This window comes from Elaeis guineensis, chromosome 16 (assembly GCF_000442705.2).
Source record: "Elaeis guineensis isolate ETL-2024a chromosome 16, EG11, whole genome shotgun sequence".
Classification (NCBI taxonomy): Eukaryota; Viridiplantae; Streptophyta; class Magnoliopsida; order Arecales; family Arecaceae; genus Elaeis; species Elaeis guineensis.
In genome coordinates, this window is record NC_026008.2 from 44,347,772 (window position 1) to 44,372,551 (window position 24,780).

At 35.6% G+C, this 24,780-nt stretch overlaps 2 protein-coding genes across 2 annotated transcripts; one reads left to right on the forward strand and one right to left on the reverse strand.

Annotated features, from left to right (window-relative positions):
• The first annotated feature begins 13,081 nt into the window (after positions 1–13,081).
• On the forward strand, positions 13,082–17,496 carry LOC105059116 (U-box domain-containing protein 12). The gene is made up of 4 exons (XM_010942330.4): positions 13,082–13,508; positions 14,213–14,329; positions 15,497–15,910; positions 16,011–17,496. The coding sequence occupies exons 1-4, from the start codon at positions 13,197–13,199 to the stop codon at positions 17,070–17,072; spliced, it is 1,905 nt and encodes a 634-aa protein (XP_010940632.1). The 5' UTR covers positions 13,082–13,196; the 3' UTR covers positions 17,073–17,496.
• A 995-nt stretch (positions 17,497–18,491) lies between these two features.
• Positions 18,492–24,422, reverse strand: LOC105059117 (ABC transporter F family member 1). The gene is made up of 6 exons (XM_029268670.2): positions 24,193–24,422; positions 23,879–24,098; positions 21,946–22,019; positions 21,643–21,853; positions 21,314–21,548; positions 18,492–19,685 (listed from the first exon to the last, which is right to left on the reverse strand). Exons 2-6 carry the CDS (start codon positions 24,092–24,094, stop codon positions 18,628–18,630), a joined length of 1,794 nt encoding a protein of 597 aa, XP_029124503.1. The 5' UTR covers positions 24,095–24,098; positions 24,193–24,422; the 3' UTR covers positions 18,492–18,627.
• Between the last annotated feature and the right edge of the window lie 358 nt (positions 24,423–24,780).

A 24,780-nucleotide genomic window follows, 5' to 3' on the forward strand; every position in this document is an offset into this window, starting at 1 on the left:
TGCATGTGCAAACTCTCGTGATTGGTGATGATGGATATTCTTTACCGAACCAGCATCGGTGTACCGGGGGATCGATGATATCTTCATCAATTTTGTGTATGAAACGAGGAATTAATACTGAATGTACATGTTGTTTTAAATTAAATTACCTTCACACATTGTGCCTAAATTGCATCCGTCGAAGCTTCCTCCGTTGGTTTCATGTCTGGTATTGATTAGGACCGACATAGCAGTTCGGATGTGCTCATTATTCGCTTGCACATGCAAGTCTAATTAACGCCAACATTCTATGGGAAAGCCATAAAGTTTTGAGTTCTAGTATCCCTTGGTGGCAGAGTTGGCAGTATATGATATTGTTAGTGAAAGGCATCAAAGTAATTCGACATTAAGCTCGGGACTAGGTTTATGTTCGATTTTATCAAGTAAATATTTAAAAAATATAAATTAAGAAGGTAGAAGAATGAATGTAACGATGCATGACTTCATTCAAAAAGATTAGTTAGAAGATATTATTTAAATTTTTTGATCCTGTATAAATATCTTGGATCTTTTCAACGAATAATTAATATGAGACTAAATATACGTCCGTATGGATCATCACATACTCCCTCTTTTTAAATCCTAACATCCTTACTAAGCTAAGGGTTCAAATTCATGCACTCATCCATAAACATTACAATTGGCCCGCGATCAACCCACTCAATCTACATGAATTATGAATCGGATCCATTCTAATACTATTTATAATGATTCGGGACCTCATTCGAAAAGACTAGCTGCAAAGTATTATTTAAATTTTTTATTTTTGTATAAGTATCCAAAATTTTTTCAATGAATAATCGATGTTGGATTAAATGCACATCTACATAAATTTTTAAAATAAATATTAATTTTTTAATTAAATATTATAATATATATATATATATATTATTTTTATTTTTATTTTTATTTTTATTTTTTTGACAAGAGGGAGGTATGGCCATCGCAAGTTTAGCAAGGAAACGTACAAGATGCCCAGGTAAAATAGTTTGTCAAACCAACGTTCCTCGTGGATCAAGAAAACATGCATTAATATGTTTGGTGGAGTATAAATATAACTTTGAAACGTCATCATGCAGCGTTCTTCGTGCCATTCACAGAGGATCCTTCTAGAAATCCACAATCTATCAACATCAATATCTCAGGATACGTCACCCAGACGAGCTCCGAATGGCAAGGCCACGTTTTTTTTTTTTTTATTAAAATAAAAAGAAAGCAGCGGGAGCTGTCAGAATACACTCTATTCGGCAGTCCTTCACATTCTAATATTTAAAATTTATTATTTAATTTTAAAAAATTTATTTATCAAAATAATATAATTTTTAATTTATTTCTAAAAATAATATAAATTTATAAAATATCATTTATAATAATTTTTTATAGCCACCACATCACCATCCTCTCTCCTCCATGTAGACGATAAAAAAAAAAAAATTAAAGTCATCATTTGAAATGATGTTTTAGAAAACGTCATTGAAATTTTCAAAAACGTCATTTCAAACGGTGATTTTAATTATTTATTTAAAAAAATAAAATAAATAAAAATAATAAAAATAAAAATTTTAAATTTATAAAAAAATAAAAATTTTAATTTTGATTTAAATAAAAATCATCATTTCAAATTACTTTCTTCATTTCAAATTAATTTTTTTTAAAATATCTAAAAAATAGATTTAAAAAATTAAAAAAATAAAAATTATAATTTTAAATTTTAAAAAAATAAAAATTTTAATTTTAATTCAAATGAAAATCATCATTTCAAATTAGTATCCCCATTTCAAATTAATTTTTTAAAAAAAATATCTAAAAAAAATATGTCAAAAAAATAAAAAAATCAAAAATACTATAAAAAAATCAAAAAAAAATAAAAATTCTAATTCTAATTTTTTTAAAAAATAAAAATTTTAATTTTAATTCAAACAAAAATCATCATTTCAAATTAGTATCCCTATTTCAAATTAATTTTTTTTAAAAAATATCCAAAATAAAAATACATCAAAAAAATTAAGAAAATAAAAAAATAACATAAAAAAAGAAAAAAAATTTAAAAAAAAATAAGAATTATATTTTTTAATTTTAAAAAAAATAAAAATTTAATTTTAATTCAAATAAAAAATATCATTTCAAATTAATTTTTTTAAAAAATATCTCAAAAAAAGAGAAACATAACTAAAAATAAAAAAAATATCATAAAAATAAAAAAATAAAAAAATTATAATTATAATTTTAAATTATAAAAAAATTATAATTTTTATTTGAATTCAAAAAAAATCACTGTTTCAAATTACTTTTTTCATTTCAAATTAATTTTGTTAATAAAATATTTCAAAAAAAAAGAAAAGGTACCTCAAAAAATAAAAAAAAACTATAAAAAAATAAAAAAAATAAAAAAATATAATTATTATTTTAAATTAAAAAAATAAAAAAAATTAATTCTGAAATAAATAAGACACATGAAACTTTGTGTATCCATGTCCACAAAGCATAATATCCGATCATTTGAAATGGTATTTTCAAAAATAGACTTAAATATAAAAAAATATAAAAAATATAAATTTTAAATTTTAAAAATAAAAAAATAAAAAAATAAAAATTATATTTTTAAATTTTAAAAAATAATTTTTTTATTTAATTAAAATAAATTTTAATTAAAAAAAGAAAAAATAAAATAAAAATTTTAATTTTAATTCAAGTAAATTTTAAAAAAGAGAAAAAAATAGAAAACTAATTCGTATCATCCCCGTATCGACTTATAGCAGCCCAAACCGCATCGCACCGAGTGGTTGGTAAAAGTACTATAATGTATCAGAATCTTACTGACCTATACCGGCCCATATCGCATCATACGTAGTTATTTGTGTCCGTACCAGATCGAGATGTACCAGTACGATCCGATTCATCTCATTTATCGAAAAATCGGCTTGAACTTTGATGGTTCCCCACCGACTTATCTGATTTAGCTTATTTTTAGATATTTTAAGAAATATAATTAAATTATCCGACATATTATTATTATTTGTATTATAATTTTTATAGTCCTTTTAGCATAACTTTTTCTCTCCTAATATTCTGAGATACATGAGAGTATGTGTATCCATGTCCATAAAGCATAATATCTGATCACTTGAAATTAAATAATATAAAATAAAATTAATAATTAATAATATAAAATAGAATAAAAATATCAAGTGTACAAAAAATAGTACAATAAAAGTTTCAAAAATACTAAGGACAAATCTAAAAAATATTAAGTCCCACAAGGACGTCGTGGTGCCCATGGTCGCTTGGACCTTCTCAGAAAGGTCCTCAACGGCTGCTCCTGCTCCTATATCTGCTGTGATGACTCCTCTTCTATATCAGTGGAGGTCTGCTGGTTATGCTACTTAGGAATAACTGATGCTGTCGGATCATCTACGGACTGAGTGACCCCCTCAACCCTCTCATTTGGATACACGGATGGGCCTGAAAAGAAAGTGTCATACTCATGTGGCCAACTAGTACCCGGTAATGTCATCTAGGGGATGTAGGAAGAAGAAGGCGCTGCCATCTATGGATCAAAAGGTGGTGGTATCTGTGCAGCATCTAGTGATGACATCTGCGGAATATGCGGTGATAGCATATGTGGAATATATGGTGATAGCGTATATCTCATATCTGGCGCATCGACTGCTTCATACCAAGACGCACAACTATGGGTCAACACCAATCGCTATCAATGTTCCACAACTTGTTCTCTCTATCTCACGCAGTATCTGAATTCGTTCATCCTCATCAGTCATAGATAAAGCACGACGAGCATCCAACACAAGACCCGACATAGAATCAGTCTATATAATAAAAATAAAATTAACAATATACTGTAAAATATAAAACAAAAATATAACACAAACAACATAAACTAATTTTCAATCTTAATTATTAGAAGTAAAGACATTGATATAAAATATAATTTTCGTAGTCTTGCCAAAAGACGCATAGCAGAACTCTCGCCCTCGTATCCGAAAACTGCATACCGAGGCTGTCCAATGACTCGCACTGTAATGCTAAAAAATCAAGCTATGTAGTCCTCGGTATATGAACGACCTCTCAAAATGGGATCACCATGAACAATGTGATCTCGACGTGCATTCCAAATATCGATGTACTCTGCATGTCTGATATGTCAGTCAATACGAGCTCTCCCTCGTCGATCAATACGATGAAGTCCCTAGCTGGTATCAAATTGCTCTAGGATGCCCTGAATCTGACCAAACTGCAGCAGGACACGATCGGGAAGATGCCACTCTACCACATCAAAACAAATAAGTGGCACCCTAGCAGTTCATATGTCATGTTTAACTGTACATATTTGCGACAATATAGCCAATATCTCATGTATATATGGCTCCCACAAAAACTGACAGAGTTAAAATAAAAAAAATTAGTAAGCTAAAATTTGAATAGATTATGAATACTATAAAATAATATTTGAAAATAAATAAAATTTATCCATCTATGTGTATCAACTAATGTATCCAGTTGGCACCTATAAATCTGTGCTACTCTCATCGATACATGATGAACGTTGAATGCAATATTCCATCTGCTTGACAGTCTACTCATGTTAAATAATTTTTTTCGGATTTAAAACAGTACTAAATTTCAAGTAAACGAAGTAATATTTTTATACCTATATCCCAATAGTCCATCTAGTCTGAATAGAATATTAAGGTCATGCTGCTCTGGTAGCATCTCGAGCAACTGTCGTCATAATTGACTAACAGTTGGCATCCTCTCCCATGCCCAAATCTGTAAATTTAAAAAAAAAATCATACTTGATATATCAAATCAAAGCTATAATATTAAATTTTTAAAAATATTAAAAATATAATTTTTTAATTCACATATCTGTAGTAATACAAGATAACCACCAATCTCGCTCTGGTCAGCGTAAGAATCCTGGCATATAGCATGTACAGGCAAGCTAGTACTGCACCGTCCCAACTGAGCCTACGAACGAACTCTAAATCCTCCAATAATGGCAAAAATATCAACTTCATCTTGTTCAATGAAGTATCAGATAATAGAACACCACCAAGCAACCGCAGCACCTGACCCCTGACATATTGCTGCACCATCTCCTCTGGTGCATCATCCCCAATGTGAAAATATCGATAATGATCATCCAAACACTCTATCTTGAGTCGTGAATGATCGAAAAACTGGATGTCGGGCTCAAACCCTAACAATCGTAAGCATAAAGCCTACCACTCCAGAATGGTAAGCATGGGATGAACTCCGATAACTGGATTGCCATCAACCAATAGTCCAATAAGAATGCTGACATCCTGTAACGTGATGGTCGCCTCACTGAATGAAAGATGAAACGTGTGTGTCTCTGGACGCCATCTCTCAAGTAAGACAGTAATAAGACCAACATTCATCTGTATGCGATCAATCTAATATACTCCATAGAATCCAAGATATCATAAATAATCCACCACTCTAAGTGGAATATGCTCTGTCCTCCAGAAGTCAGTATCGGATCGTCGTAGTCTAAGGTGTCTGGACTCCTGCAATAAGATATAATAATTAGATGATGTATATGATTTTAAAAAAAATATTAATAATAAGAGTAGGATTGAAATGCTTACGCCGCCATCTAAAATAGTCTGTGATCGATGGTGCTCTTGTAATGTAAGAATACTCGTATCTTGAGGGCCTGGATACCGCAGATCGTAAGCCATAGTATGCTAATGAATTTAAAATAATGATATTATCCTAAGTGTGTTAGAGCATGAAAAATATGATAGCCATTCATTTTATGAAAAATATATTTTAAACATAATATTATCATATAATACAACTTAAATACACAATAATGTTCATCTTCTGATAAAAAGCAACATTAAAATTGCAATCCCACATAAATACATAAAATATCCTACATAAATCATAAAATAATATTGAAAATACGTCTTCGGAGTCTTTAATTTTTTTCACTGCTTAAAGTTGAAGTGTGTTGAAGTATCTTAGGACAGCGACGACGATCATGACCTTATTCCTTACAAATACCACAGTGATTCTTACTTCTTGTTTGCCTATCATCCATTTTATTTCGCAGTCTTGTTGACTTTGGTCTGCCTTTCTGCTTGGGTCTCAAACAATGATGATCAGGAATATATTTGAATATACGTGTATGCATCCAATAATCTTCATGTGGTAATGGATTAAACTGGCCACTCCAAACATTCATATATGCTGTAATTGTATATGCATCATCCACAAACCCACTAAAATGTATAGCAATTTTTTGGCACACAACTAAAATATGTGAACATGAATATTTGTACATGCTCCACTTTTCAAAAGAATATTTTCTTTCAGTTAAAGTAACAGTATGGAAATTTCCTCCATCTCGTAATCCTGTGCTTGCTCTCCTCGTAAGTACTTCATATATGCCTCTTTGAAGGTTGAATGCTATTACTCGGTGCTAGTTAGCTTTAACTTGATCTTCAACAATCTTAATTACAACATGAGGAGTAAAAAGATTATTTGGATTCTCCTGTACATATCTCAAAGCTTGGACATGCCTCGTATTAAAGTATTTCACAAGACGGTAAAATGTCATTTGAACACAAGCTGTAATTGGCACATTTCTAACTCCTCATAAAATACTATTAAAAATTTTCGACAAATTTATAGTTAAGATACCATAGCGCAGGCCGTCATCATATGCCAACATCCACTTTTCCTTTTCTAACTCAGACAACCAGCTTCAAGCCTCTTCATTCACTATTCTGATCCTACCCATGATAAAGTTGAACTTGCGAACTTGATGAGTGCTTTCTGCTTGCCATACTGCTCTTTTCAGCTGTACATTTTTAAAATGAGTATTGAAATTACTGCAGATATATCTTAAGCAGTATCGATGATAGCCACGTGACGGACTCCATTCAATAGACTCATCTGCGATGGCATTTAATATATTTGGATATCTGTCAGAAATTAAACATATTCTATTTCTATCTTTGACGATATGTGTTCTGAACTGGAAAAGAAACCAACTCCAACTTGCAGTTGTCTCCTCATCCACAATTGCATATGCTAATGAAAATATCTCATTCTCTGCATCAATTCCTGTTGCAATTAACATCTTATCTTTAAACTTTCTATACAAGTGTGTACCATCAATGCTGATTACAGGACGGCAGTGCCTAAAATCCTGGATAGATGGTTTGAAAGCCCAAAAAATATAATTTAAAATTCGAACTTTGAAATTCGTAGTTTGAAAAAATTTTCATAAAACAACTGTATCGAGATTTACATGTTGAAGTACAGCCATATAATAGAGTAATTTAGCATAAGACGGCTTCCATTCTCCATTAATATCAACCAATGCCTTCTGCTTTCCACACCATGCTTTCCTATATGACACTATATATTGAAATTGATCATTAACGGTTGCCACAATAGCTTCAACTCTAACACTGAGATCTTTCTCAACAATATGTCAGACTAGTATACCAATCATCTTTCCACTGATATGTTTGTAGTCTCGACTCAATCCCGTAAACAAATAAGTGTGAGGACCTTCATATTTTGTGATTTGAAAATATCCATATTTTTTCAACAATGCAGTACGAAGTCTCTATTTACAATTTTGAACATTATCTGATGATGCGTATCGTACGGACCATAACTTTGAATGCGACTAAACTACATTGTATATCCGATGCTTCACAATGTGATAAAAATCAACAGCTCTTCTTACATAATCTTTACTCTCAAACATTAGACTTTTAGAAAATTCAGTCATCGAGGAGTCCCAAAACTGATAGTCAGAGTTCAATCTTCGACCAGCACTAATACAACCACCATCATCTAAATTTATATCATTAAAAAATTATAGAGGTTCGTGCAAATGAGGTTGAGGTTCTCCCACATTAATATTAGGCTGAACATCTTCATCATCATCCTCATCTTCACCATCATCATTTTGACTGCTACTGTCCTCATCCATCCAATCATTTTTATCTTCGTTTTCATCTGACTCAAAGCCTAGATTATCAGAATTTATTTCACCACCTACCCAGTCATCATTTCCTATATGAGTATCGTCTCCCACACTTATTACTACTTCTACCAAAGGAGAAGTTACCATAGCAGAAGACAAAGGAGAAGTCATTATAGGATTTTGAATAATTGGACAACTAGGATCGTCAATAGTAGAATATTGTTATGCAAATATGGCCTCAACACTGTCGGTTTGCACCATAGGAGTTACGAAAAGCAAGGAAGGCCTAACAGTATTGTCTGTTTGGGTTAAAAGCTAACTATAGTATCTAAAGCTCGGTATATTTTTCTTTTCCATATATATTTCTAAAAATTGACATTCTGAATATTTCAAAGGAAAGCTCAACATTTCTTCGATATCTTCATCGTCATCAATTGGAACTAAGATATACTTGCTTTGCATTAACTGTTCCGACAGATTAGGAGATCTCTATTTCAATTTTATTTCATATTTCTCTTTGTCTACAGGAATACTGCTATATAAATGGTCCAATAATTCTTAACATGATAATGATGAAGATACTCTAATCATCTAATTTGCAGGATGACTGTACTACACACCTGTTTCATCATTCTGTATCGTACCATCATAATACAATGTACACGAATCCGAGTATTGATAATTTTTTCAGAGAAATCTATGACAAAATCAAAATCAAAAAATTTAGTATTAGTAATTATTTTATCATTTCAAAAGATTTACATGACAAATATATCATATCATCAACAAATAGGTACGGATAGGTCCTATCCCATTCGAGAATTGCATTAATTCTATAAGTTAATTACATTAATCAAACGATACGCAATAGGGACCGAAAAAAATTTCGACAGTATTTCTCCTTAGTTCTCCTTACACAGTTAAAAATATATGAGGAGAACTAAAAAAAAATACTATTCGAAATTTTTTTCGAGCCCTCTGCATATCGTTCGAATAATGTAATTACCTACAGAATTAAATACAATTTTCAAACTGTCCAAACTGGACAATCAATTGACCAATATATATATTTTACGGTGTCCGTACAAAAATATATAATCAAATATATATTTTATATGGATACCGTAGAATATCCTACCTTGGTCAACTGATGGGTCTACGGTTCCATGAAATATAATATATTTTAAAATTTTTAAATTAGGATCGAATCGAATTTTAAATCAAATCTGAATCTAATGAGATAAAAAAATAAAAAATAATAAGATAAATAAAAAATAAAAAAACTGAAATAGGAGGTCGGGGGGCGCACGGGGCCATCGTCGGGGGGCCACCGTCGATCGGCTGCTGCAGGGCCGTTGCCGACCAACTGCCGCAGGGCCGCACCGGGCCAAGGAAAGGGGGGTTGGGGGGGCGCGACGACTGCGGTGCGGCGCCTCAAGTCGGCCACCATCGAGGGCCGCAGCAGGGCCGCGTGGGGCCGCCATTGGGGCCCACCGTTGGGGGGCTGCCAATCGGCTGCAGTAGGGCCGCGTGGGGCCGCCGCAGGACCGTGCGGGGTCGCCGCAGGACCGCGAGGGGCCGCCACTGTGGGCCGCCGCTGGGGGGCCACCGCCAGTCGGCCACCACAGGGCAACCGTCGGGGGGCCACTGCCAGCCGACCGCCGTCTACCGACGAGGGGAGAGGGCCAACGAGGGGGGGCGGGTGGGGAGGGGGCGGCCACCGCCTGCCCGCCGCCTGGCCAAGGATATGGATGGGGGGTGGCGTGTGGCACCACCACAGGGGGGCAGCCGTCGACACGCCTTCGGCCGGCCGTCGTCGGCCGCCGTCGGCCGAGCAAGGGGGAAGGGTGCGGCGAGGGGCGGCCGAGCAAGGGGATGGAGCGACCGGCCAAGGGAAGGGGAGGGGCTGGGCGGCCGTCGCCGGCCCACCGGCAGGCCAACGACATGGGGGGCGCAGGTCCACCGCCGGCCGGCTGTCGTCGGTGGGCCAAGGAAAAGGAGAGAAGAGGGAGAGAGAGAGGAAGAGGAAAGAGATAAAAGGGAGCTCACCGTCGCTGCCGGAGCTCACCGCTGTGCCGCCATACCGCCGAAGAGGAGAAGGAAGACGTCGGAGGAGGGAAGATCTGATTTTTTTTCCTTTTTATTTTTTTTGGGTCTTAACCTGGGAAAACGCCATGAGAGATGGCATTTTTAAAAACACCATTTTCTATGGTATTTTTTATTTTTTTTAGTTTTTTTGAATATATATTTGAATTAAAATTAAAATTTTTATATTTTTAAAATTTTAAATTATATTTTTTATTTTTTACCATTTTTTGCCATTTTTTTATGGTATTTTTTAATTTTTTGAGGTATTTTTTCTTTTTTTGAGATATTTTTTAAAAAAAATTAATTTGAAATGAGGTTAATAATTTGAAATGATGATTTTTATTTAAATTAAAATTAAAATTTTTATTTTTTAAAAAATTTTAAATTATAATTTTTACTTTTTTCAAATTTTTTCTCATTTTTTTAATTTTAAAATTTAAAATTTATATTTTTTTTATTTTTTTGATATTTAAGCTCATTTTTGAAAATGTTAAGTGATCGGATATTATGCTTTGTGGACATGGATACACAAAGTCTCATGTGTCTCATCTATCTTAGAATTAAAAGTTTTATTTTTTTTAAAATTTAAATTATAATTATAAATTTTTTAATTTTTTATGGTATTTTTTATTTTTTTAATTTTTTTGAGGTACTTTTTCTCTTTTTTGAGATATTTTATTAACAAAATTAATTTGAAATAAAAAAAATAATTTGAAACAATGATTTTTTTTGAATTCAAATATAAATTATAATTTGTTATAATTAAAAATTAAAATTATATTTTTTATTTTTTTACTTTTTTTCTATTTTTATGGTGTTTTTTTTTATTTTTTTAGGTATTTTTTCTCTTTTTTTAGATATTTTTTAAAAAATTTAATTTGAAATGGTATTTTTTATTTGAATTAAAATTAAAATTTTTATTTTTTTCAAAATTTAGAAATATAATTTTTATTTTTTTCTGATTCTTTTCTTTTTTTATGTTGTTTTTTGTTTTCTAGTTTTTTAAGGTATTTTTCTTATTTTGAATTTTTTTTAAAAAAATTAATTTGAAATAGGGATACTAATTTGAAATAGTGATTTTTATTTGAATTAAAATTAAAATTTTTATTTTTTTAAATTAAAATTAAAATTTTTATTTTTTTCAAATTTTTTCTTTTTTTATGGTGTTTTTATTTTTTTATTTTTTGACATATTTTGTTTAAAAAATTAATTTGAAATGAGGATAATAAATTGGAATGGTAATTTTTATTTAAATTAAAATTAAAATTTTTATTTTTTAAAAATTTAAAATTTTAATTTTAATTTTTTTATTTTTTAGATTTATTTTTTTAGATATTTTGAAAAAAAATTAATTTGAATTAGAGAAAGTAATTTGAAATGGTGATTTTTATTTAAATCAAAATGAAAATTTTTATTTTTTTCTAAATTTGAAATTATAATTTTTTTTTGGAAGTAAATAATTAAAGCCGTCGTTTGAAATGGTTTTTTTGAAAACACGATTTCAAATGACATTTTTAAAAAATGCTATTTCAAATAGCGACTTTAATTTTTTTTTTTTATCGTCCACGTAGAGGAGAGAGGGGGGTGATGTGGCGGCTATAAAATGTTATTTCAAATGGTATTTTATGGATTTATATTATTTTTATAATAAATTAAAAATTATATTATTTTGTTAAATAATTTTTTTTAAAATTATTTAGGTAATGTACTCCTAATATTTAATCACAATCTGATATCTTTTGTGATGTGATATTTAATCACAATTTGGTATTTATCGTGATTCCAATCTGAGTCACGACTTTGAAGATAAAAATTCATTCCGTTGGGATGCCACCTCAATGACGCCAAGACTACGTTCAAAGTGAGCTCACATGACAACCAAACTCGAACTCAACCAACTTAGATAGGGATTTCTGAGTTTAAAATATTGATAATGACGTAAGGCTCTTAAATTTCTAATAAATACAAATGCTTAGTTAATTGGATGTCTAATCTGCTGATACTTTGATTTAATTAAAATTGCAAATTAGAATTTTGGACATGTCTCTATCAAGCTGAACTTTAGACCAAAAATGGGTGGCTCGGTAAGCCGCGATTTTTTTATTCCAGCAGCTCTGTTTGACAAAGTTTGCACGGGCAGGAGCGGTTGGTGTGGCTTCCGAGCGTCTTCGTTCCAAGTTGGAAAATGTCTAACCTCCAACCTGTCCGAAAATGACCTCGACTTTTTAATAATAATAATAATAATAATAATAATAATAATAATAATAATAATAATAATAATAATAATAATAATAATAATAATAACGATAAGGATATTGTTTCGATACGTAAATTTTTTATCCAAATAAATTGTAATAAAATATTTTAAAAAAATATCTATTAAAATTTTATTTAATAATAATGTTTGATTACCATTTTACAAAATTAGCTGATTATGATATATAGATTTTTTGTAATATAGATAAAAATTAAGATTAAAATTTTGATATTTTATAGTATGATATTTTTTTTTTTCAAATAATAGATAGGATGAGAAGGACAATATAGAACCGTCAAAATCTTTTGATGAGCACATATCTTAAAATATTATAATTATCTTTAGATGATATATATGATGTGGAAGATTTGATGGATAAGACCGGTAAAGCTTTTCGATGAGCACATATCTCAAAATATCATGAATTATTTTTCAAATGATGGATAGGGTGGGAAGAACTTACGAGACTTGTCACACAGGATAAGCGGCCATGGTTTTTTCAATTTATTTATTTTTATTTTGATTTTATCCATATTCCAATGGGTGGATGAGATGGAGATAGAAAAAGTTGGATAAAATACTTTGATCAAAATTTTAATATTATAATAATAATAATAATTAAAATAATTAAGATTATTATCATTAATTATTTTATTTCTCTACTTTTCGCTGTTATAAAATTCTCGCTCCGGTTCGCTTCTCCATTCTGTTCTACCTGTTCTCTCGTCCTGTCTGTTATTTTATTCTCCGGCGTCAAAACCAATCCATTTTCACCCAAACAAATCGAATTCGATCACCAATTGTCCGATCGTCTCGATGGGACCGACGACCGACGAGGAGGAGCCGGAAACCGGGGGCGGCCTCGGCGGGAACGCGGCCGTGGAAACCGTGTCGAGGGCGGTGGCGGAGGTAGCGGGGCTGCCGGAGAGCCGGGGGCCGTTGAGGAGGCTCTGCTGCGATCTCGCCAGGCGGGTGAAGCTCCTCAGCCCGCTCTTCGACGAGCTGAGGGACGGCGGTGGCGGCTCCCTTGGAGAATTCCAGGCCCAAGCCCTCGCCTCGCTCCACGGCGCCTTGGTGGACGCCAAGGAGCTCCTCGTCTCCGTCAACGATGGGAGCAAGCTCTATCAGGTACCCCCTATTGCTTGTAATTCCGTTTCTGCTGCTTCTTCTTTTCATGTTGGGGGCTTAAAAGAGTCACCTTTAGAATCTTGAACCATAGAGATCGAGAGGGCGTTGCTTGAATTATGCTAAATTTCTATTAGGAAAGAGATGATAATTGAGTGTAGCTGACTTGAATTATCCAAATTGGAAGCTATTGATGATGGTGGATAGGATAAAAAAGAATGCTTCGTAAAGTTCAGATACGTGATTTTCGTGACCAAAGCCAATAATTTTGGGAGTATGTATGTACCTATATCGGTATATGTATACATATACAGACATATGCATAATATAGATACATATGCATGCATGCATGTGTGTATGTAGGTGTATGTACATGTATGTATCTATGCATGCATGCATGCATTCATATGTGTATGTATGCATGTTTGCAACTATATACATCAATTTGAAGGGGAGGGGGACAATGTCCAGGATGGTCGGTCTTTGTAGAATTTTTTTATCAATTGCTGGCATGCTAACATTAATACAACATTAGGCACCCTGTTTTTGTTAAACTGAACTTAGAAGAACAGCAGCCATAGTATTACAATATAGATAAAAAAGGTGGCTCCCTGTGTCTGCTAGCCTGAAAGAATGACAATGTCATGAACTTTACATTCATTTCTCTTGTTTGGATATCTCTAAACCAATAATTTATTGTGCACCAGGCTCTACAAAGGGAAAAATTTGTACATCAATTTCTAGAGGTGACCGAACATATTGAGAAGGCTCTAAGTGAAGTATCCTATGACAAGCTTGACATATCTGAAGAAGTTAAAGAGCAGGTAACATCCAAAAAAAAAAAAAAAGGCTTGATCCTATCAAAATATCTATATTTCATTAGAACCTGTCTTATATTTATGTTTATGGTGTATCCTGCAAGAATTTGATCATGCAACCTAAATATGAATTTAGTTCGTTCATATTGGTATTTATATGCTTATATCTATTAAAAAAATCGTTTGAAATCATACATTCAATTTTTCCATTGTATGTGCATCCATTGGAGCAACTATCATTCCAAATGACTGTGCTATGCACACCAATTGTAAGTGAATTCATGGGCACAAACCATACATATCTGGAGCACCAATACTCTTATGAAAATGTGTCTAGTTTTATTAATCACATGCATTTTGTGTTGCTGCCTCCTCTTTCCTCAAGAAAAGATTTTTTTTTTTTTTTTTAAAAAAGCTGATTCCTCACTGCCATGACATGTCCCTCCCTCCATGTTTCCTGTGCCTCACTTATTCTGAAAAAATATTGCTTGGATAAGTTGGATGGAAAATGAGAAAAAAAAATTATATAGTTATTACATGCATATTATATGCAATGTTTTGAAAGTCAATTTCTTCTATCACATAGCTGATGGCATGAATAATAACTATTGTACCTGCACTAGCAGCAGACTATAGATATGGATAGCCACAATAGATGTTGCCCTTTTGTATTTCAGCAAGGACAAGAACTTTGCACATCCAATCACTGCCTTTTTCTTGTCCTTTTGTGGTGGTCCAATTTGGGTTTAGTTGAGCAATCGAACGCAAATATAAATAAATGAAGCTTTCCCTTCTCTTTTGACTGTTTTGATTCATTTTGTTGAAGAGGGCTAATACAGCCGGATAGACTTGCGAGCCATTGAGTCTAAAAGAACAACTGGCAACAAGAAAAGATTGGTAAGACACAACACAACATCTCCATCCATCCCCACCCCACCCCACCCAAGCAAGCCAATGTGTACATGTGAAAGTTATATGCACAGATATGTGGTTTTCTCGAATGTCAAAAGATCCCATATGCCATATTCCTTTCTTTGACTTGTCCCCACCATCATCCATGCATGTGTCCCACATTTTTTCTGCTAGTATACTTTTCAGCTACATTCATATGGTATGTATTTGGTAATTTGATTAAGAATTATGGCTGAATACTAACTTTTTAAAATTTTCCAGATTGAACTTGTGCATGCCCAGCTTCGAAGAGCAAAAGGAAAAATTGACTCGCCCGATCTACAACTTCTCAGCGACTTGAATTGGGCACTTGCTGAAAAGCACTGTGACCCTATTATCCTTAGAAGAATTTCAGGGAAGTTGCAACTCAGCACGATAAATGAGATGAAGAAGGAATCGGTTGCTTTACATGAAATGGTAATTTCTAGTGGTGGAGAGCCTGAGGAATGCGTGGACGAAATGTCATCCTTGCTGAAGAAGCTTAAAGATTGTGTAGTCGTGGAAAATCCAACTTCTGATACTGTCAAAAATAATACAAGCTCTGTGAATCACAGATCTCCTATCATTCCAGATGATTTTCGGTGCCCAATTTCCCTCGAGCTGATGAAGGACCCTGTCATTGTCTCCACAGGGCAGGTAATAATTATCAAAATCTTATAAGAACATGATCTTTTTTTTCTTTTTTTTTTTTTAAATAGTCTTGTATAAGTTATTTGTATCTTTCTGCTTGGCACAGACCTATGAGAGGTCTTGCATCCAGAAATGGCTTGATGCTGGACACAGAACTTGCCCCAAGACACAGCAAAACCTGTCTAACACTGCTCTTACCCCTAATTTTGTCCTGAGAAGCCTCATTGCGCAATGGTGTGATGCCAACGGCATTGATCTGCCAAACAAGCAAGGGAATTGCCGAGACAAGAAGCCGGGACGTCACTCGGATTGCGATCGTGCTGGTATAAACTCACTACTGCAGAAATTAAAAAGTGGGAATCAGGACGAGCAGAGGGCAGCTGCAGGCGAACTGCGGCTGCTTGCAAAAAGAAATGCAAACAATAGAGTATGCATTGCTGAAGCAGGTGCAATTCCATTCCTTGTGGAACTCCTATCGTCTTCGGATCCTAGAACACAGGAGCATGCAGTTACAGCACTCCTCAACCTCTCAATCAATGATAGCAACAAGGACAATATTGTGAATGCCCATGCAATACCGAGGATAGTAGGTGTGCTGCAAAATGGGAGCATGGAGGCAAAGGAAAATGCTGCAGCTACCCTTTTCAGTTTATCAGTTGTAGATGAAAACAAGGTGATAATTGGGGCAGCTGGCGCAATACCTGCACTTGTTGATCTGCTACGCCGAGGTAGCCCAAGAGGCAAGAAAGATGCGGCAACTGCAATCTTTAATTTGTGTATCTACCAGGGTAACAAGGTGAAGGCTGTGAAAGCTGGGATTGTGGAACACCTGATGAGGCTATTAGTAGATCCCGGCGGAGGTATGGTGGATGAGGCACTTGCAATAGTGGCAATACTTGCAGGCCATCCAGATGGCAAGCTGGCAATTGCACAGTCAAACCCCATTCCTGTCTTGGTGGAGATGGTGAAATCTGGATCTTCTCGAAACCGTGAGAATGCTGCTGCAGTGTTATGGTCGCTATGTACTGGTGATGCACAGCAACTGAGAGCTGCAAGGGAATCAGGTGCGGAAGAGGCATTGAAGGAGCTCACTGGGACAGGAACCAGTCGTGCCAAAAGGAAAGCTGGAAGCCTTCTAGAGCTCATGCGCCAGAATATGGAGGCTTAAAGTGGTGGTTCAACCTACATGCAAAAGCTATTGTTGGTGTTTTTCTCAAGACATTGAAGAGCAAGGCTAATTCCACACATTACATGTACTTAATGATCTGGAAAACGTCGTATAAGGATGTAGCTTGCCTCTCCGTCTTGGCGCTTGTAGAAAAGCAACAAAGCAGCAGTAATCAACTCCTGATTTATTGTTATAAGTTGTTGAGGCGGCATGCAAAAAGTTACTGTTTGGTTGATACAGTGTCAAATCTTACCGTAATAATATGCTTGGAACCATAATATGAATGTACAATTCTAAACCCTGTACAGAAAACATCAAGTTACATCAGGGAAGAACCTCAGACTGATCAACCAGTGTGATGAAATTTGTAAATTGTATTATTTCGGTAACAGAAAAGCATCCAAGACAAACTTGTTATTCATCATTCGGTTTGAGGGTGATGGCAGAGGAGAAAAGCAAAGTGACTGGATGCATTTTTGACTTCCATGGTTATCTATAGACCAAGAAAAGCATCCAAGACAAACTTGTTATTCATCATTCGGTTTGAGGGTGATGGCAGAGGAGAAAAGCAAAGTGACTGGATGCATTTTTGACTTCCATGGTTATCTATAGACCAGAATAATTTCAAAGAAAAAAAATAATAACTTGTGGAAATTCCTCCAAACTGGTTGGTAGAATTTTAAAGATCATTTTCTTTCAAAAAAAAAAAAAACAAAAAGATCCCCAAAATCTACCCGCTTAGGGTCTTTTTTTTTTCCAATTCATGTTTTGGAAGCAACGTTCATTTCACCCCTACCTCCCACACCCAACACAAACTTACAGTCTGTCCCCATTTGACTCCCTTTCTCCCACACTTTTTCTCCCTCGCATCAAACCAGCACCAAATGAACACATTTGGCCCTGGTTATATCATGTTTGATTTATAACCCTCGCCATTTACCTTTTTCATTAATCACAGCCAGATGCATAACCTCAGTCCTCTGGCTGCTAACCAAGGAAACATGTTCCAATTTCCCATCGATATAACACCAATCCCAACCTTAAATGCATTTCGCCTCTATCTGCAAGTAGATTCCCTTTCCATAATCAGTCACAAACTCAATCTTAGATTTCATGTATTATCTATCCCGGCCAAACTTACACTCTGATGGAACCAGATAAACATGCTGACTTGCAGATTTTCAATACTCTTATTTTAATTGTATTTTGGTGAATTTAGCAAGTAAGAAATTCAGAAAAAAAAAAAATAGTATATATGAAGGCTAAAGAGGTAAATCATCTTCAGAGGAGAAAGCATTACTCGCGCTGGCAGAGGCTTGTTCAGGCCTTAATAGGCTGCCTAAGATCATTGAATGAAAAACAGAAGGCAGTCAAAAGTAATAACTACCGCCAATATTACAAATATAGCAATTAACAATATAAGCTCAATGATAAATTTGTGATATTTCTACTTCCTCTCAGTCAAATGTAATAACTACTGTCAATATTACGAATATAGCAATTAACAATATAAGCTCAATGATAAATTTGAGATATTTCTACTTCCTTTCATAACTCACTCAGGCAACCCAGCCCTGCTCCTCAGATGCTCTTTAAAGTCCATGATGTCGCCCTCCCACCGAGTCACTGTCTGATTTTCACACACCCAGATCTCCTGAGCCACCTGGTTGATCAGCCTGAAGTCATGACTCACCAAAACTAATCCGCCATCCCACTCATTCAGCGCTTCTGCCAAGGAGTCAATAGTTTCAATATCCAGATGGTTTGTTGGCTCATCCAGCAGCAGCAGGTGTGGCTGCCTCCAGGCCAACCAAGCAAAGATCACCCGGCTCCTCTGTCCATCTGACAAGTTCTTCATAGGCATCACCTGGGCTTTTCCAGACAATCCAAACTTACCTATTGCAGCCCTCATCCTCTCCTCCTCGTTCCCTGGGTATTCCTTCATCATGAACTGGAGCGCCGACATCTCCAACTCAAGCTTCTCCGCCAGATGCTGATGGAACTGGGCAATCCTGAGATGATTGTGACGCCTTACCATACCATCCAGTGGAACAAGGTCACCAGTCATCAGCTTGAGCAACGTGCTCTTCCCTGCTCCATTAGGTCCCACTAATGCTATCCTCGAATCAAGATCCACCCCAAAATCAAGGTTCTTGTAGATGAGGTTGTCAGGGGTGTACCCGAAGGTGACTTCCACAAACTGCAGTACTGGTGGAGGAAGTTTACCCACATCTGTGAAGCGGAAGACTAGTACCTTGTCCTTAACCACCTTTTCAGTAAGCCCACCACGCTCCATCTTAGCAAGGGTTTTCTCCTTGCTCTGGGCTTGGCGGGCCAGCTTAGCAGAACCATGACCGAAACGAGCAATATACTCTTTCATGGAAGCAATCTGCTCCTGCTCCCACTTGTACTGCTTCATCTGGTTTTCTTCCAGCTCTTCTCGGGTCTGGACATACTGGTCATAGTTGCCAGTGTAGAGCTTAAGTTTCCTGTTCTGCATGTGGATGATGTTGGTACAGACACCATTAAGAAAATCCTGAGAGTGCGAGACTACGACAAGGATACGATCAAACTTTTTTAGTGTCTCTTCAAGCCACACACATGCTTCAAGATCTGCCACACAGACAAAACAAGAAACAAATCTGAGCTTAAAAGATTTCCATGTACACAAAACAAATAATAGGCTCCATGAGAACAAAAAAAGGAAAAAAAGGAAAAAGAAAACAGCATGGAGCACTTTTACAAGTTAGTTATGTTTCCATGTTAAGCCTTTTGCTAATATAAAGTAGAACTACTAAAGGATTTATATCGTAGAACATACGATACTCTAAATAATTACACATCAAATTTAAAGTTCTGAATGAATTCAATGCTTAAGGCATTGCCAAACATAGAATTTGCCCAAGCATAGGCTAACAAGCAGTCAAAATTCTTGCTAGATCTTTTGAGGCAGAGCCTTAATTTAGTTGCGCTTCATAAGCAAGCACATACTGATGGGACAAAGCTTGGCCTTCCCCATAATTCAGGTTGCTTGAGAATCATATTATGGCAGAGACAAAAAAGTTTGTGGCATTCAGCATTTTCCAAAGCCAACCTATTAAAAGATTAAATTCATATCAACTTCAAGTAGTTATCCACAGTTCTCCCTTCATAAAGAAAAACAAGCACCCTGAGCATGGATACTTTTTGCCAACCAGTGCACTATAATTATCATATCAAAAAAATTAGGTCACTCCAATTTGTCCAAAAAGCACAGTCCCTGCCTAAATCGACCAGGACAAAGTGAAAAGTTCGGCATGTACTATGTAGCATGGGCTAGGTTCATTTAAAAGGCACATGTTATGCCACAAGTTCATTTGAGCTTCATCTAGGATATTGATAATGCCTGAATAACCTCTGCTCAGCACCACCAACCTATGTACCCCATGGTCTTGGATGACCAACCGTATGTCTACCCAACTAGAGGTGCACCATGGACAAGGTTGATTGACTGTATGTATGTATAGCTTACATGGGTTGAGTTTAAGCCAGATAAGGGTCGATGGCTTGATAATCTGAGCTAAATTAACACAATTGAGAACTTCAACACAGCCCAAGTTGATAATGAATTAACTTTCACATGAATAACATATATAATTACGCATCACAGATCACAATCCATACATGACAATTTTTTGAGCAATATGGCCATAGCGTCCACCAACAGGATTTGAATTGTGGAGCTCTCCCAAAAGTAAGCCTCCCAGAGAGAGGAGCCAGCTGGCTATGACAGGGTGGTCGGAATTCCTTAAAAATCGTACCTTGACAATTAAACTTTACATCCCATTATTATGTTTAATAAACAATTTTGATAGTTTATCTTGTAGTGGAGCATTGTACAAAACATGGTTTCCACTCCCATATGGTCATTAAATGTTTTTCCTCTTTTCACCAAAAGAGGACATGATTGCCTAACAGTTTCCAAAAATATTCATTGGCCATCAGCCCCTTAAGCACAGTAGCTACAGCCCAGTCTTGTTGGCCGAAGGCCCCACCTGACCTCTGAAGCACCCTAATCCAATCCAACTTTCGGGTAGAGAGCTGGCTACCTTATTAGTCAGATTGACTTTCCCTGCCAACTTTGCACTTCTACACCCAAAACTCCACATAACGTGGATAAATTCTTAAAGGTAATGCTATATATGACAAACAGAGTATTATGCTATTTGCTGACATTTAGATCCAATGAGTAGAAACTTTACCAAGATGATTTGTGGGCTCATCAAGTAAAAGGATGGTTGGGTTCATAAACAGTGCTCGTGCTAGCGCAATCCTCATACGCCACCCACCAGAGAAGTCTCGAGTTTTCTTTGCTTGCATTTGTTTATTGAAACCAAGCCCATACAAAATTTCAGCAGCACGCTTCTCAGCAGTTGAGGCATCAATTGCTTCTAAGCGCTCGTAGACGCGATCCAAAGCTTCTCCACCACCATCATCCTAATAATGTTTTCACATCGGAAAATTATTTCAAAGAACATCAAAAATAAAAATACTTCTGATTCTAATGCTTAGATGTGTCTTAAAACCACACCTGAGATGCCAAGATTTCAGCTTCTTTCTCCAGCCTTAGCCTTTCTTCATCACAGTTAATGACAGCCTGAAGTGCAGACATGTCTGAAGCTTCAATCTCCCGGGTAAGGTGGTAGATATCCATGTGTTCAGGAATTGGAAGCTCCCTGTAACCTATTGATGAAAGGAGAGTAGACTTCCCACAGCCATTCAATCCGAGCAGACCATAACGTCTGAAGGAAACAAATATTTAGCACAAGATTGACATAAGAATGTGTGGTCCAGTTTATTTGTATGAAAAAGTTGATATGATATATGGACATACCTTCCATAATTAAGCTCCAGTTCAGAATCTACTATAAGGTCATGTCCATGAAATGTCAATGATAGAGACTCTATCTGAAATGTGCACAATTTGCAGAGAAACATCAAAATAATAAAAATCCAGAGAGATGTAAGCAGCAAATTACTCATCATGAACCATGAACCTTTATGAGAATGCAAAGATAAAAATATAGAGTACCACAACATGAATACTAACCAATTGGTTGTCCAAAACAGGATTAAAACAGTTAATAATTTTTACAGAGATACCTGCTTATATTGAGCAGCAAAAAACACACAAAAAAAGAACAAATATAAGTTCCCATTAAATTAGAGAGAAGTTAAAGTTGCTTGAAGCCAACTCAAAAAGTGGGTCTGTTCAAGTAGAAGAAACATGCCAAGATGAAAGAAGACGGAGCTAAACCCCTATCTTAAGCAAAAAGGCACCTTTCAGAAAGGTTTCTCTGCTTGGACACTGTCAAGTAAATTAAAGATCAGCTCTTTAAGGTATCCATTAACAAGTGAGGAATCTTGAGTCCGTCTCATGTTTCTGCTGAGTTAAGTGAGCTGTCATACAGATGCTTCTAAAGCTTCAAACATGTCACATGTAGTTGATAAGTGCTGCTGCTTTATGCAACTAAGAAGAAAAATAATCCCTATGAGCTTTTTTTTCCTAAAAGAGAGAAATATCACATTCTACATGAAACAAAAAAAATAAAATGAAGATGGCAAAAATAATCCCCATGAGCTTTGTTTTTCCTAAAAGAGAGAAATATCATATTCTACATGAAACAAAAAAATAAAATGAAGATGGCCCCTAATGCTTAAGCCAATGCTTATGATAAATAGACGCCCATGCCACCAGTTTTCCAATTGTAAAAATTCCTCCAGCATTTTTTTTCTACAATCAGTAATGAGCATATGAAAAGTAATATTTCATAAAAAGCATCCGTTTATAATAGCACTATACAACATACAATGTAGCTTAGAGTGAAAAGAAAATGAAAAGCAAAAGATTTACCTCATTCACCTCAACATGCTTAAGCCTATGTTAGGAAGAAACAGAGGAAGTAGTTCATAGTACACAAAAATAGTAACAAACAAAAGAACTATTACCCACTAGATTATGAGTTCCCAGATCACTGTTCGGTCCTAGCATAATTCTCCAGATCAGATAACAAAACAAGTTTCAAAATTCAAAACATGGTCCACACACAAAATAAGTAGGAGGTTTAATTTGTAATAGCAAGGGGTTTCTGCATCAAACTACCGATGACAAAAGATTTCCAATCACTGAATCTCGGTTTTTTAAGTATTTTGCCCAAATCAAATTGAAGGTACATCATCACCATCAACAACTAAAATTGTACCCAAAGTTAGTGTTTTTCTCTCATACTAGCTAGCTTATTTTATCATTGGCACACTAATTAAGTGTCCCATAGAGAACAAAAGTCATTTTCAACATACACCGCTGTTCACTTAAGGCAGCAAACAAAGTAAGATAAATAAGCAGAATTTTTTTCCCGTTCTTCACCAACATCACATATGATAGGAACGTCATACTATCAGTGTAAACAATGAAACAGGGTTAGCAGAATTTTTTTTTACCGTTCTTACCAACATGACCTATGATAGGAACCTCATGCTATCAGTGTCCGCAATGAAACAGAATTACCATTCGAACACAAGGACAACAGTTTTAGAGCTACAAAGGAATATGAGCATTTTGCCGTTCCAACTTAGAACTCAACTCAAGATAGAGATCCAAACCTAATATTACCGATTCTCTGACCTCGCTAAAGCATTAAAATCAGAATTCTGGAACTGCAAAGTTCGCCTAAATTTTCATCCTTTGGTAGACAAGATTCGGATTCCGAAACTTCTAAATAATTTATTTTTTTAAAAAAAAATCGTCCAAGAGAGTAGCAACTTACATGGATATCTCTTGAGAGGGGATGAGAGGCAAGGACTCCGGTGCACGTCCGATCGGATATCCGGAGGGATCCAACGCCATCCGCGACCTTGTCCACTCCATTCTGCGCCTGGACGGCGGCCTTAGACGACGACGTCGCTGGAGCTTTCCCTCCCCTCTTCGCCGCCGCCGCCGCCTTCTTCGCCGCCGCCTTCTTCTTGCTCGCGTCCGACACCATTTTTCTGGTTAAAGAAAATCCAAGAAAGATCCTTAAAAAACGCTCCAAAAATCCCGGATCGATCAGGAAAATTAAAAATCTAAAACGAAATTACTCACAAAAAAACGCGAGGAATTAAATTGGCGGGATCCGGATCGGACGGCGGTTTTTGGAGATGCGGCGAAAGGGTTTGGTTCTGTAAGGGAATAGAGGAGCTAGGGCTTTTATTTAGGGTTTGCCTTTATTCCGATCTAATAAATTAAAATACTATATTCCTCTTTTCTCCAGAGAGAAACAGGAAAGAGATACCCCGATCGAAGGGTTCGAGGGATCGGAAAGGGGAGCATGCTCCGCTCTTTATAGCAAATAGCTCTTCAAATTACCATTTCCTAACAATATCTTCCTTTCTTCGCACACGTGTCACGTGGAAGAAGCACTCATTCGGCCGGCGCTTGCGTATATTTATTTCTATGCGAGAATGCATCTGGTCCGTCCATAGTTCGTTGATGACACAAGACGGACGGCAGATTCGGTGTAACGCTATCCGCGACTTGGGTGCGTTCCTTGGCGTGGTTTGTGGCAGGTCTTGATTGAGACCGGTGAAACTTCTCGCAAAAAGGTTGGGCGGCTTACGTGACTCCCACCCGCTGCAGGAGCCAAATGGTATAATTTGCCGCGTTCACGTGAAGCTTAACCGACAACAACGG